This window comes from Triticum urartu, chromosome 7A (assembly GCF_056163025.1).
Source record: "Triticum urartu cultivar PI428250 chromosome 7A, HENAU_Tu73, whole genome shotgun sequence".
Lineage (NCBI taxonomy): Eukaryota > Viridiplantae > Streptophyta > Magnoliopsida > Poales > Poaceae > Triticum > Triticum urartu.
In genome coordinates this window covers 678,952,773-678,965,217 of record NC_141879.1, presented here as the reverse complement: position 1 = coordinate 678,965,217, position 12,445 = coordinate 678,952,773, and the positions used below count along the sequence as shown (strand labels likewise).

General features: G+C 43.9%; 2 protein-coding genes and 1 long non-coding RNA gene across 21 annotated transcripts; 2 read left to right on the top strand and 1 right to left on the bottom strand.

The window, feature by feature from the left end:
* Positions 1-505: 505 nt before the first annotated feature.
* Positions 506-1,284, top strand: LOC147961412 (uncharacterized). The gene has a single exon (XM_087536982.1). The coding sequence runs from the start codon at positions 560-562 to the stop codon at positions 1,136-1,138; it is 579 nt and encodes a 192-aa protein (XP_087393108.1). The 5' UTR covers positions 506-559; the 3' UTR covers positions 1,139-1,284.
* A 523-nt stretch (positions 1,285-1,807) lies between these two features.
* Positions 1,808-8,510, top strand: LOC125522182 (uncharacterized). Of its 19 annotated transcripts, none has more exons than XR_015609608.1 (6): positions 1,808-2,288; positions 2,564-2,654; positions 2,729-3,696; positions 3,777-3,877; positions 4,172-4,762; positions 4,911-6,748. It is a non-coding gene; the product is annotated as an uncharacterized LOC125522182 (long non-coding RNA). The 19 variants fall into 19 exon arrangements; XR_015609609.1 differs by having other exon boundaries at positions 4,134-4,762; XR_015609612.1 differs by adding an exon at positions 8,043-8,510 and having other exon boundaries at positions 1,810-2,288; positions 2,729-4,762; positions 4,911-5,952; positions 6,071-6,170.
* A 778-nt stretch (positions 8,511-9,288) lies between these two features.
* On the bottom strand, positions 9,289-10,371 carry LOC147961411 (non-specific lipid-transfer protein C6-like). Its single transcript, XM_087537088.1, has 3 exons — positions 9,834-10,371; positions 9,669-9,730; positions 9,289-9,536 (listed from the first exon to the last, which is right to left on the bottom strand). The coding sequence occupies exons 1-2, from the start codon at positions 10,348-10,350 to the stop codon at positions 9,684-9,686; spliced, it is 564 nt and encodes a 187-aa protein (XP_087393214.1). The 5' UTR covers positions 10,351-10,371; the 3' UTR covers positions 9,289-9,536; positions 9,669-9,683.
* Between the last annotated feature and the right edge of the window lie 2,074 nt (positions 10,372-12,445).

The following is a 12,445-nucleotide window of genomic DNA, read 5'->3' as shown; positions in this document are numbered from 1 at the left end:
CGCCGTGATCGTTTTCTATGTTGGCAAGCACTGGTGGACCATGTCGCTGAAAGCTTTGCTTGCCTGCTGGCCGTCCATGCCCGCTAGCACCTTCAAATTGATTTGACGTGATTATCTCCGTGCCTAATTAATTAATTGCGTGACTAATTAACTGTCCATCTAGTTATCTAGTACAATTATTTTTCTATCTGTAGACCTAATTAACTGTTTGCCAAATTAATTAATTATCTATCTAATTGAAAAATCCCTACTATTAATTATCTGCATGCCTAATTAATTAATTGTATTATTAATGACTTGGTTTTCAAATTGATTTGGTGCAAAAATATTCATTATTTATACGGTCCTACTTAATTGTGCATGTAATTAACTTCTGACTAATTAGTGGCATTAATTTCCGAATTTATTAGGTTCTTGGTTTCCAAATTTAAAAAATTAATTCGATCTATAAGATCCTTTTGAAAGATTTTAAATGCACATCCTACAAATAGTGCAATGTTGTGCTTGCTAGCTCGGACAACAGAGCATATCTCTCCCTACGAAGAGAGGTGTGTGCTCTATGGCTATGGCGAAGATCATTCTCCTCTTGCTCGTCCTGGTACCCATTCGCATTCGCATGGCAGCCGCCCTGATGGATTGCCCCGACGTGCCGTCACTAGGCGCGGGGGCCGCCTGCCAGAAGGCGTGTGGCACGAAGCTCATGTATGACCTTTGCATCCGCATGATGCGCGAAGTCGATGTCGACATGTCCCCGTCGCACACGGAGAGAGCCACCGCATACGCGATCCTCGCAGCCCACTCCACTGCGATTTCCTTCGACAACACGACGATTGCCATGAGCGACCAGCTCAGCCAGAACTCCTCGCTCTCCAGCAAGCAGAGGGTTGCCTACGAAGGGTGCATGGACGACTACGCACCGGCGGACAGCTCCATCGACACCATCGAAGAAGAGACGCTCCCCAGCTGCCACTTCACGTTCGTCGCCGCCGAGTACACGCGTGTGATAACTAATGTAGAGAAGTGTAGGGACCGGCTGTTGTCGCCGACTCTGGTGAAGTCGCCGCTGTACCCCATGGTGTTGGCCGACCTGAACAAAGCAGTGGTAGCAAATATGCTTGGTAAACTGTTAGGCACATGAGTGTGTGCTAGATCAAGATGCAGTCCGTACACAAAAGAGCAAATAATAAGTGTACGCATTGCCGCATTGGGTACACCGCAACATAGTTTTACATGCATCATGTATTGTCCGGGGTGGATCTAGGATTTGGTGCCAGGTTAGGCTAATCTGTTAGTAAGTCTGAGACTACAACAGTGTCACATTTTTCTTTTTGAGGGCTTACAACAGTATCACATGTCAACAAAGAACACACACGGTTGCAAACCAACCCACACACACCCAGTAGCGCTGGGCTTCGCGGCCTTGGGCTTTCGAAGATAAGAGCTGCTCCTCCGAAGCAGCGGCGGCCCTTCGGCCCTGGCCCGGGCCAGTAGCGCTGGTTGACGTGTGGTTGGACTGGAAGTCAGCATGATGTAGACTCGTGGCAGCCGACTCAGCGTTGTACGTAGCCAGAGCCGTATCCAAGACGGTATGTGTGACACTTTTCATGTGCACGGATCATGTTAGAATATCTCTATTTTTAAGAAAGCAATTGGTAGTTTCGCTTCCGGTTTTTTTAGTACCATCTCCCACGGTTTATTTTGGTACCTCCTCTCACCTGTGACTAAGCCACCACAAACAAAAAAACCTCCTCCTGAGGCCCGAACCCGCACCCATCCGCATAAGGTTAACCAACGAAAAAAAGACCTACGGAGGTTAACCAGCGATAAAAAAACCTAAACCTATCGCCCGCTCGCTCGCGCCCCTGTTGCTCCCTCCTCAATCCCGATCTGGATCGAGGGGACGAGGAGCTCCTGCCTCCCCGACGGCCGGCCTCCTCCTCGCCCCGCCGCTGCATCCGGCGCCGCGACGGCCTCTGGAGCCAGGGAAGCCATGACCTGAGCTCGGCCTCGAGGTCCCCGCCGCCGTCTCCTGCAGTTTCTGCCCCGCCGCCTCGCCGTCGCACCAACCTCAGCGCCGCGCCGCCGCCGGCTCTGGTCGCCTCCACCTCCGCTCCAGGCAACCCTCGGTCGCTGGCTCGCTGGAGCACGACGGCAGGCGATGGATGCCCTGGTTGTGTGCGACGGATGCAGTTCTCACGCGCAAGCTAGGGTTGGAGCCGCCAGCTCTTCATCCTGCCCGCCGGCGGCGACTCTTCCCGCCCCGCACTCCCGCCTCCCCGTTATCACAGGTATCTCCACCCCTTTCTCTTCCCCCCTCTTCTCTCCTCTCCCTTCTCCCTCCTCCATCTCTGTTCCCTTCCCCCGACTGGCCCGGACATGGAGAACAGCGACAGGGCCAGGTTTGCGGATGTGTTGCGGTAGTCCTTGACGGGGTGCTCGCCGGCGATGACCGTGGCCTAGCAGCAGGATAGCATAAGCTCTCCCTTGTTCTTTTGTGCTTGAATCAGATTTGGTGCTTCTCAATTTTACACATTTATTGATCTTGGTCTTCTTTTGTATGCAGGGTACATTTATGTTTCATGATCTGTTCTGCAGATTTTCAGAACACTAAGTGCATATCTTGCCTTGCAATGCTGCTGATTCGACAATCATGAGTGCTCCTCTCCCCTTTCCCTCCCTGCTAAAATTCAGTTCCAAACACGATCTGACGGTTGATTCTTTGGTTCAGGAACTGGATTCAAACTGGACTTGCGACCAGAGCAACCCCAAGCAAGATGAACTCGATTGGAACATATGTCTTCTAAACTCTGAAGGCAAGCACTCGGCCGACACTTTTGCTCTTGTAGAAGGCATGCCATTTGATTCATGCCAAGAAGCGTACGGACAATATAAGCTATTTGCTTTGGAGGATGGTTTTGGAATTCATCATGGAAAGCCGAGATGAGGGCATGCACGTTACCAGATGACGCACAAAATTGTGTGCTGGTGCTAGATCAGTTACATAGCGTCTTGCTTGAAATTGTAGTACAACTATATTCTTGTCGTTTCCCCAACCACTCCATGATGGTCTTGTGCTTGAATTTTTTCCATGCTTTGAAATTGCTTGGTATTTATATTGTAGCTAGCATTGTCATTGTCTTGTTTGGTTTTCGGTGTGCAGGTTAAGAGGGACAATGATAATTCTTCTTCGTGCAAAACAGAACGAAGGCGAGGATGCGTCTCCTCCATGCAAAGCAGGTTGGTATGTGAGCATATTCAGCAACGAGCAAAATCACCCTCCGTCTGCAATTTGTGAAGAGAAGAGGCAGTGGAACTCACAGTGAGATCAATCCAGTTCTTATGATTTTCATCAAGAATCTCAAAGCACCTCATCAATTTTTGCCAACAGAAACCAATGAAAAAACAATTGGGGGCATCTCGAGATTGAAGATTGTGAAATTTACACAAGCGAGATATACAAAAAGTTTGAAGATGAGTTCTTCAAATCAATGTCCTTGGTTGTGTCTAGGTGCATCAGTGAAACTGGATGCGAAATTAAGTGTGCGCGTCCAGAATATTTTCAGGCATATGGGAATGTTGTGCAGACATTTTGTTGGTTTCAGACAATTGAAAGCAGTGCTACAGTCCAAATTTTGCCAAGAGAAAGGAGTTTAGGGAAGACGACAGAGGAGGAATTTGATGTTGCCCCAACCCCAGGTACTACCTTTACACCCGTATCCACTTTTGGACAAAATCGGGATCTAGAGTTCATGAAGAGCGCAACTGAATTTAAAAAGGTCCGTGCGTATTCTTGGTACCTCGAGGATGAGAGCAAGCCACCCAAAAAATGGCCAGAAGGAAGCACCATATGTGCAGGTGTGTTCATGTGCGTTAGAAGGTGAGTTTGTGCTTCTAATTTCCTAAACATTCCTATTACAAACAGAAAACATCTATGGTTGGTGATAATAATTATTGGTGAACATTGTTATTGGTAAACCTGCATGCTGTCGATCTGCCTCTTCTTCCTGTTGCAACTATTGATGGCCATTGTTATTGCAATTTTATCCTAATTTATGTTCAGCTATTACCAGGTTCTTTGATTGAATCCTAATTCAAACTTCTAACATACGAAATACTTTTTGTGCAATTATAAGATGATGCATACTTTGACAGTGCTTTGGCCACATAAAAGGTAAATCCATCATTGTGGAGATGTCAAAGTTGTCACAAAGACAAGCATCTGAGCTTTCTTTTTGGAATGAAACAAAGATGCAGACTAACCGTATCATGTTTTTTTTGACATCAACCAATATCATGGGTTGGTTCAGGACTTCAGGTATATATCACCAGTATAACAATCAATTAACCATAGCAATTGTTACTTTTTTTATCTACTCTCAAATGCTTCTCTATTTTAAATACCTATTAAATGTTGTCACAATCACCCTATTTCCGCCGCACTGAGGGCTATGGCAGGAAGGAGCCCACCGTCGGCATCGCCCATGGCCGAGAAGACCGAGGACGCCGAGGACCCAGCGCCCTCAAGTACGATGGCATTCTTTCTGTTACGACTTATGGTGATGCCTGAGGAGTTTTGAGATCAATCTTGATCTTCATATGACCGTGACCGGGAGGCGAACCCGGTTGCGCTTAGAGACAATTGATTAATGGAGATCCTCCAGCCACCGAGCTCGGAAAGGAAACCTAGGCGAGAAATCCACGCTTGTCCATACCGCTTGCCGTTTAGGACGAGCAACTTCATGAACTTCAACCCCATCATGTTGTAAGAACTAATAGTTTACAAATTAACTAAGTTTTTAGATTGGATATTCTTCCACATCTATGCATATTTTTTCTTACTGCGGTATATATCTAACACTAGAAAATGAGTTGTTGAAATATTTTTTTTACTAATAATCATTGGTCTATAGGACAAGGACTCGGCGGATGATTCCTCATTGACTTTCTACCAGCTGCGCCATGACTGCGTCCACAGCATCCCGACACCATGTTCAAGACCAAGTTCTAACCCACATATCCAATCTCCCTCCATGGATCTTGCCTCTCATTGACCAAGATCAACAATTACACTCAATTTCAGATTTACAAAAGAGATGGACCTAGAGCAAACAACCTGTGAGGCTTGGTTCGTGTACATCAACAACGTTGTATGATGGTGAAGTTTCTTCACTTCCCCTGACCAGACGCTGCATGCTCTGCTCACTGAAGGTGCCCGCTGTTTGTGTTTGGATGTTGTTGCTGCCGTATGTCAAGGTATGTAGCAGCAGCTTTTGTTTTCCGTTTCACACTAGCGAATGTCAGAATTTATCATGTGGGCAATTTTTTTTACTGTAGTATGAGTACAAGGTTCAAAGAAGTTCAGTCATTTAGTATCTCACAGATTGTCTAGGCTTTAAATTTAGGAGATGACTTGGAAGCTCAACATAGAAAATTATTTAGTCTAATGCAGATTACATATTAAACGCCTTTTCGAAGCAAGTATGGAAGAACATGTGGTGAGATCTCCATGAGAAAATTTAATATAACAGTTTCTTTGACTTGAAGGAATATTTGCAGATTTTTATCTATCGAAAGTTTGAGGGTATCATCTTTGCGAAATTGATGCTCTTGACGTCTATTAGTAATGGACGCTTCTATCATTCTATATATCATTTTATGCACTTAACTGAGAAGGCTTTCTAATAGTTGAGGAGGCGCTCATGATTCTGAGCTTGGCTCTTCCTGACTAGCTCGTCACCAGGCTCACAACTGCGGAATCATAGGCGCGAAACGCTTCAAGGTGTCCGCCAAAGCCCGTGTCATTGAGCAGAAAGTTGCCTCGCTCAACCAAATTGCACCTGTCATTGATGCACGGCGAGGGCACTCGGAATATGGTGTTTCTCCGTTGCGAAGCATGCGATGTTGAGAGAAAAGAGGGAGACTGCACCGGAGGAAAGCGAAGCATGGTAGCAGGTATGAAGATGAGAGCATAATGTTCTCTTTTAGCAAAGGATCCATGTTTCTATTTTTTTTCATCCCATTGCAACGCACGGGGACCTTTGATTTGATTTAGTATTATCTTATACTGTAGGTAGGGAAATATGGACACTAAATATCCATTTCTTAGGTGTCAACCTGGTACATTAGGCTGTATATAGTACATGGCAGAGTTCTTCCAGCTACTAATTCAGGTAATCTGATTCATATCTTAGGAACTTTTCTTTAGGCATAGTTAACTAACAGCAAGGACATTGCCATATATGAAGTATGAACAAAAAAAGGAGGTACAGTAATGATTTCACATATGCACTTTCCCTACAACCTATGTCGAGGGTACCTACTGTAATGATTTTGCATATGAACTTGCTAAAAATAGTACTACTACCTTGAGTTTGTCAAAGAATAATGCCACTAAATTGTCAGCCATTTAAGATCTATCATCTTTTTCCCCACTAGGGCGCTTCCTTAAAATTTATTACTTTAGAGACATGGGGATCCTCAAGTTAACACACTTGATTCTTACTGCTGCTTATGCATCCCTGAACTTCAGTTAAATTTATGATTATCTGGATATTTCCTATACTTTATCAAGTGTAGGGTTCTTAAAATAAGGAGACATTTGTTTCACCTTTTGTAGTTCATCATAATAGCATATGATTTTAGAAAATGGCAAATTGCCAAGTACAATTCTGAAGCGGAGAGTTACTTATGTATTTTTTTATTCATAAATGACATGATCAAGGAGTCAGGTGTGAAAATGCTTTATAAATCAGGTGAGCCAACATGCTGAAATTTTGTGGCAATTAGTGTGGGAAAGAACTATGTACTCTTGTTTCAAGTAGACTTCATCGCCTTATTGCTAGAGTCAGCTTCACCCCTCCCATTGTTATATTCTTGACATGAATATTAGTGCGCCCCCCCCCCCCCCCCCCCCCCCCCCCCCATTTATGTTGTTGAAAATGACAATCGCTTGATCTTTGAATCATGCAGTTGCCTATCTACAAATCATAATTGTGGCCAAATAAAACATACTGATATATCCAAATCTAGGTCGAAGCTATGCTACAGACTAGGTGGTAATAATGGCCATCATTTATATGTTTGGAAACTACTAATAATCCACTTGATCATCTCAAGTAACAAACCACTGACTAATTAGCCATGCATCAAGAAAAGCAGAAGTTGTTCATCTCAATAAAAATAATCCAAATTACCATATTTATTTATTAAAAAATGGTTATATACTAACCCCAAGCCATTTCCAACAAAGAAAATATCATTGCATTTTTTTTCTATTGGTACTTTGGATAAGTGTGGGTGGACTTGATAATTGACACGAGGAAGCTGCTAAAAGCAAGGAATCTAATCAACAACAAGGATCTTCTAACGGTTTCCTTCTGGTTTATCTGGTGGGAGTGTTGAAATATTTTCATGAGGAAAAAAATATGATCCCCTTGCTCACTCATCGATGAGCATGAGGACGGTACGTAGTTGCAAACTCCATTGCTCTGGAGGATCATGCACCGACGCCAAGTTCATAAATGGACTTTATCTACGTTCGGCAGTGTGTAGCTCAACAAGAATACTTCGTTTCACACTGATGGAGGCAACGGGGCCTATGGGCTATTCTTCGTGACTCATTTGGGGGCTTCGTTGCGAAAAGTGCCTGCAACTACCGGGCTTCACTGCTCTAGATATTTGAAATTTTTTTAAAACACACTTAGGTTGCTAGAAAAATCTTAAATCAAATACGTGAATACATACACACATTCTTAAGGCCCGGTAAAAACCTGAAAAAAATACGTTGTATTTAGATATAAAAAAGATATAATTCTGACAGGAATGACTCCCCTTTTGTCCTATATACTACTAGAAATTTGTTTTTTTCTATAGCCAAAAACAAAACGAGATAACTACCACAGCTGCCACGGGTATTTGGAATGTGTATATGTATCCCTGGAAAAAAATTCACATTTTTTTTGAAACTTCAAAACACAAATTTCAAAATGTTTAAATATAGAGAGCACTGGAGCTCGGGTGTTGCAACACGTTGATTCATGCAGGTACAAGCGGTCAAGGTTGGACATTCCACCGATGGAAGCTGAAGCATTAATGATGGGCCTGAAGTTAGCAGAAAATTGGACGTCCACTCCCATGCGATGGAGAGATTCAATGAAAAATATTCAAGGCGTGAAGAACCAGTCGGAGTATCGCACTTTAGAGGCAGTTGTCACTTATGATTGCCGGAATTTGATGACAAGCTTTGGAAGGGCGAGGATGATGCACCGGGGGCGAGAAGCAGATTCACATGAACAATTGGTCGATTTTGTTTTATTGACAGGCCTGAGAGGTAAGGGGAACCACCCTCTTATTTCCCGGTTCCAGTTCTTGTAAAGGATATGATAATCATTTAAACAAAGTTGTCAAACTTAAGAAAAATAATCTTCCACTGTTGAAAAACATTAAGGATGTGCACATTTGTGCTTGATCATGAAGTGAAATGGACCATAAAGGGACATTTTAACTTGTTTTACTGAGAGGGCATGAGAAGTCTGAAGGGATCATCTTTCTTGGCCTGTAATAATACAAAAGGTGTCTTTATATATATGTTTGTTTTCACAGAGTATGAGAGAGATGGAGATGAATTATGTTGACGTCCAAAAAGAATAGCTTGAAGACCCTTGGATTTTTTATGGCAGCGCACGGACACCTTCCAAAGACAAGGGTCTTTGGGCGATGTTTTATGGCATTGCACGTGCACCTAACATACTAAATCCAGCTTTGACCTTATCATTTGTTTGATTCATTTATATGCATGCATTGTAGCCCGTAGCAACGCACGGGCGTCTTGCTAGTTTCTCTAGTCCGAGTCCCGTTTAGTCAGTTTTTTGCACGCAGACCGGCATGCACGCGAACCGTTGCTGGGCTGCGGCATGGTGAGCGCGATGATGCGAGACGCACGCCGTTGGCCTCGCCCTCGCCCCACTTTTCCGGGAGCACTCGAAACCACATGCTCGTACGTGGTCGCGTCAGGCCGGCCGGGAGGTACGCACGAGCACGACACAAGATAGCAGGACTTGACCACATTTTTGGTCCTCTCTCTCAAAAAGTAAAACGCTTCTAAGTTGGACATTTCTTAAGAGAAATAGCAGATGAGTTGGAGATGCACACGATGTGTGCTTACTTTGCAGCATTAAGCAACGATCGTAGAGTACAACTTGCGGCAATCATATTTCTTTTCGCAGTCTATCAGTGCTAGATAAATTAATTAGGAGCGTTGGATAGTCAGGAGAGCATGCACAGCAGTCCAAGTAATTAAACAATTCGATAACTAGGTGCTCGTTGGATGATTGCATACCACGGACATTCATAAAGAACACACATATATAAATATAGTTGACGATCATAACGAACAAATTTTCTGAAGACGACTCTAAGATTGACACAAATGAAGCTACATATCTTCCCTAATTGAACTAAAAACTCGTACTAACAGATATAGGCGTTGGCATCTTTAGCTTCCATCCTGTCTCTGTAATGATACTATGACGATGGCTCTGCAAAACGCGGATAAACACAAATTAAATTATAATTCAGAAATAGGTAAACTAGTTCATGCATGCAACCAGAATGAATCTATCCCCCACAAAAAAAAATACGATTCAATTTATCCAGAAACAAACAGTTACCTGATATTGAGCCGATTATGGAGCAGCTTTAGGGGTAGGGGCGGCCCTCACCGGCGGCACGTCTGCTCTCCAATGCATCAAAAAAGATTCACATGGTTCATAATTAAAGACGAGCACAATAATACACAAAATAATTTATAGTACCACACAAGAGCAATATCTTACCGTAGCAGGGTACAAAGTCACTCGGACTGGTGTTACAGGCAGACGAGAGACCAAAGAGTTGGCCTCCATCGATGGGTGCCGACATGAGTTTGTCAAGGTCGCCGCCGTTGAACACGTGGCAAAGGCAGATGGGAAAGTTTTGGAAGAGTGACCGGACGCCGTCACAGCACTTGCCTTGGCGTGGAGGCTTGGGCGCGGTGCTGTTGGTGAGGAAATCCTTACATGGCATCAGTCCCATCAGTGACGGTAGGCACTCCTTCGGGTGCGGCTTGAAAGGGGATGGCGGTGGTGGAGCGCTAGGCGTTGGGGGACAGAATATCGGTGGTACACACAATATGGGTGGCAGGATCGGAAGGCAAGGAATCATGCACCATGCCAATGGTTTTGCTACTGCATCACTGTTGGCAGATGGAGCAGGGGCCTTGGCAGGGACGGCGGCCGCCCAGGGCTGCGGCGCAGCGGCGGTCAGGACAACGGCGAGGAACAAGGCGAGATGCTGGGACTTGGGTGGCGCCATGGAATGGAGCTAGTTTGGGCTTGCCAGATGTGAATGGTGGTACGGACGAACTTGTGGTTTGTGATCAACTTATATATAGGATGCAGGTGAAGTATGATGCGTTGGGATAAGGAGATAGAGATGTTTTTTGTTAGGGTCGATCCATATCTTATGTTCTCTCCTCACGAATCTTCTGACAATTTGTTAGGCGATGCATGTGGGTTGCAATCCATGCATGATTATGTCAGTTTAGTTAGTGCGCGAGTGTAGTCAGTTCGTTAGTATCCAAAACGTGTGCGCCGTGCGCGCGCTGGCTATGTATAAGCCCGTGTAACACTGCGGAGACTTGGTATTTGATAAGGGATTTATCCGCAAGGGAAATGGAGTGTTAGTTATGTACGGCGTGTGCTTTAGGGGAAATTTACACGTCCACCAAACACACATAGGCAATTTACCACGCCTCAAATAGCACACGGTGTACCAGCGTGGGTGCTTTTTCTTTTGAGGCGATCACACGAAACTTTATTGCTTAAGAATGTTTACAGGTACAGAAATATGGTCATAAGGATGACCAAGCCAGATTTTGCGTCCTATACCTAGAGTTGCCACGTGTTTCGCAAGGCTATAAGCCTTGAAATCAAAGTTTCTAAGTTCATGCATGAAAAAGCAACTATGCAACAACGATTTACGTTTAACGATCTCCTTGATAATTGCACCATAGGCTCCTTGGGATCATTGGTTGATATCTTGCACTACCAATGAGCTATCGGATGCAATATCCACACTACTAAGTTGTAGGTCTTCTGCCAAAGCCAGGCCCTCCTGGCAAGCTAGGGCCTCAATGCATCGGTGCTGCTATTTTAGAATATTTTAGAATAATTTTAAAAAATAATCATTTTGAAATATGCGCATGATATTTTATTAAGTGCTCACATATTTTAGAATATGGTTGCAAATTTTGGAAAAATGTTTCTAAAATTATAAAAAGTATGCATGCCTTTAATGAAAGTTCATGGTAAAAAAGGGTTCACATTTTTCAAGTTTATATGATTAAAAAAGGATTTATATATTTACAAAAAATGTTCACATATTTGAAAAATAATGCTCATGAAATTTAAAATGTGCTTGTGAAATTTTTAAAAAAACTTCATGCTATTTTTAAGACAATTTTGTGTATATTTGTCAAAAAATATTAGTTAACATTGTCCTTAAGAATAAAATAGAATAGAAAAGCAGAAGATAATCAATAATAAGATAAAATATCTAAAATGAACAAGGAAAAGTAAAATGGTATTGTTAGCACCGATACTGAAACAGAAAAGACCATTAGCATGTCACTCTTGCATGCAGGAGCCCAACAACCCTCCACAAACAAACATTAGGTTGCCCATTTACAGTTGGGCCCGAAGCAGTGCCCCGGTGCCGAAGCACCATCCTTAATAGTTGTAGCTAAAAGCAGGCGCGAGTTTTGCCGCATCAGTAGGTTTGCGACGGTTAATACAAATAAATAGAGGATGTTTTCTTAAGAACTTCGAAGGCACATGCAAACGCTTGGAGGTTACGCAGAGTTGATGCGCTGAATTCAAAAGCCCAAGGAGTCCACTTGAGATTACATTCAAAGGTGGGCCCCGCTCTGCAACCTGGTGGAGGGGGTGACTGAAGGCTAGGTGATCCTTGCCTTCTAGCAGGGTGTGAGCTATGTGCACCTCCGTCTCAAGTTCGGCCGAACAGAGATTACCACCATACGCCTGTTACTGGGCGTAACCACCCGGTACTATGGTGAAGAGAACAACAAGATCCGAAAAGGAGAACCGCGGCTACAACTGACTGGTCAGAAGGGGCAAAATGATCAGAACTAGAAGAATGCCAAGAACAAGTGTTGCCAGATGAACGGTGAGGACGGTGTCAGTGGTGCAAGCCGATCGCAACAGTGGGCCAAGGGAAAAAGGCACCGGACAAAAAAAAGAATGGGTTCCGCGGGAAAAAGGCCATTACGACGATATTCTGGACAAGACTTGTTGCATCCATAGCAATGAGGAGTTTGGCCCAGCTAAGCGTACGATCACGCAGTTTAGGGCTCTAAAGAGGATGCAGTCCGAAAAAGACAAAGAATTGG

Coding starts and splice junctions, on each gene's coding strand:
- LOC147961412 (XM_087536982.1), top strand. CDS start 560: ATGGCTATGGCGAAGATCATTCTCCTCTTGCTCGTCCTGGTACCCATT.
- LOC147961411 (XM_087537088.1), bottom strand. CDS start 10,350: ATGGCGCCACCCAAGTCCCAGCATCTCGCCTTGTTCCTCGCCGTTGTC. Junction 9,731..9,833: donor TGACTTTGTACCCTGCTACG/GTAAGATATTGC, acceptor ATTGGAGAGCAG/ACGTGCCGCCGGTGAGGGCC.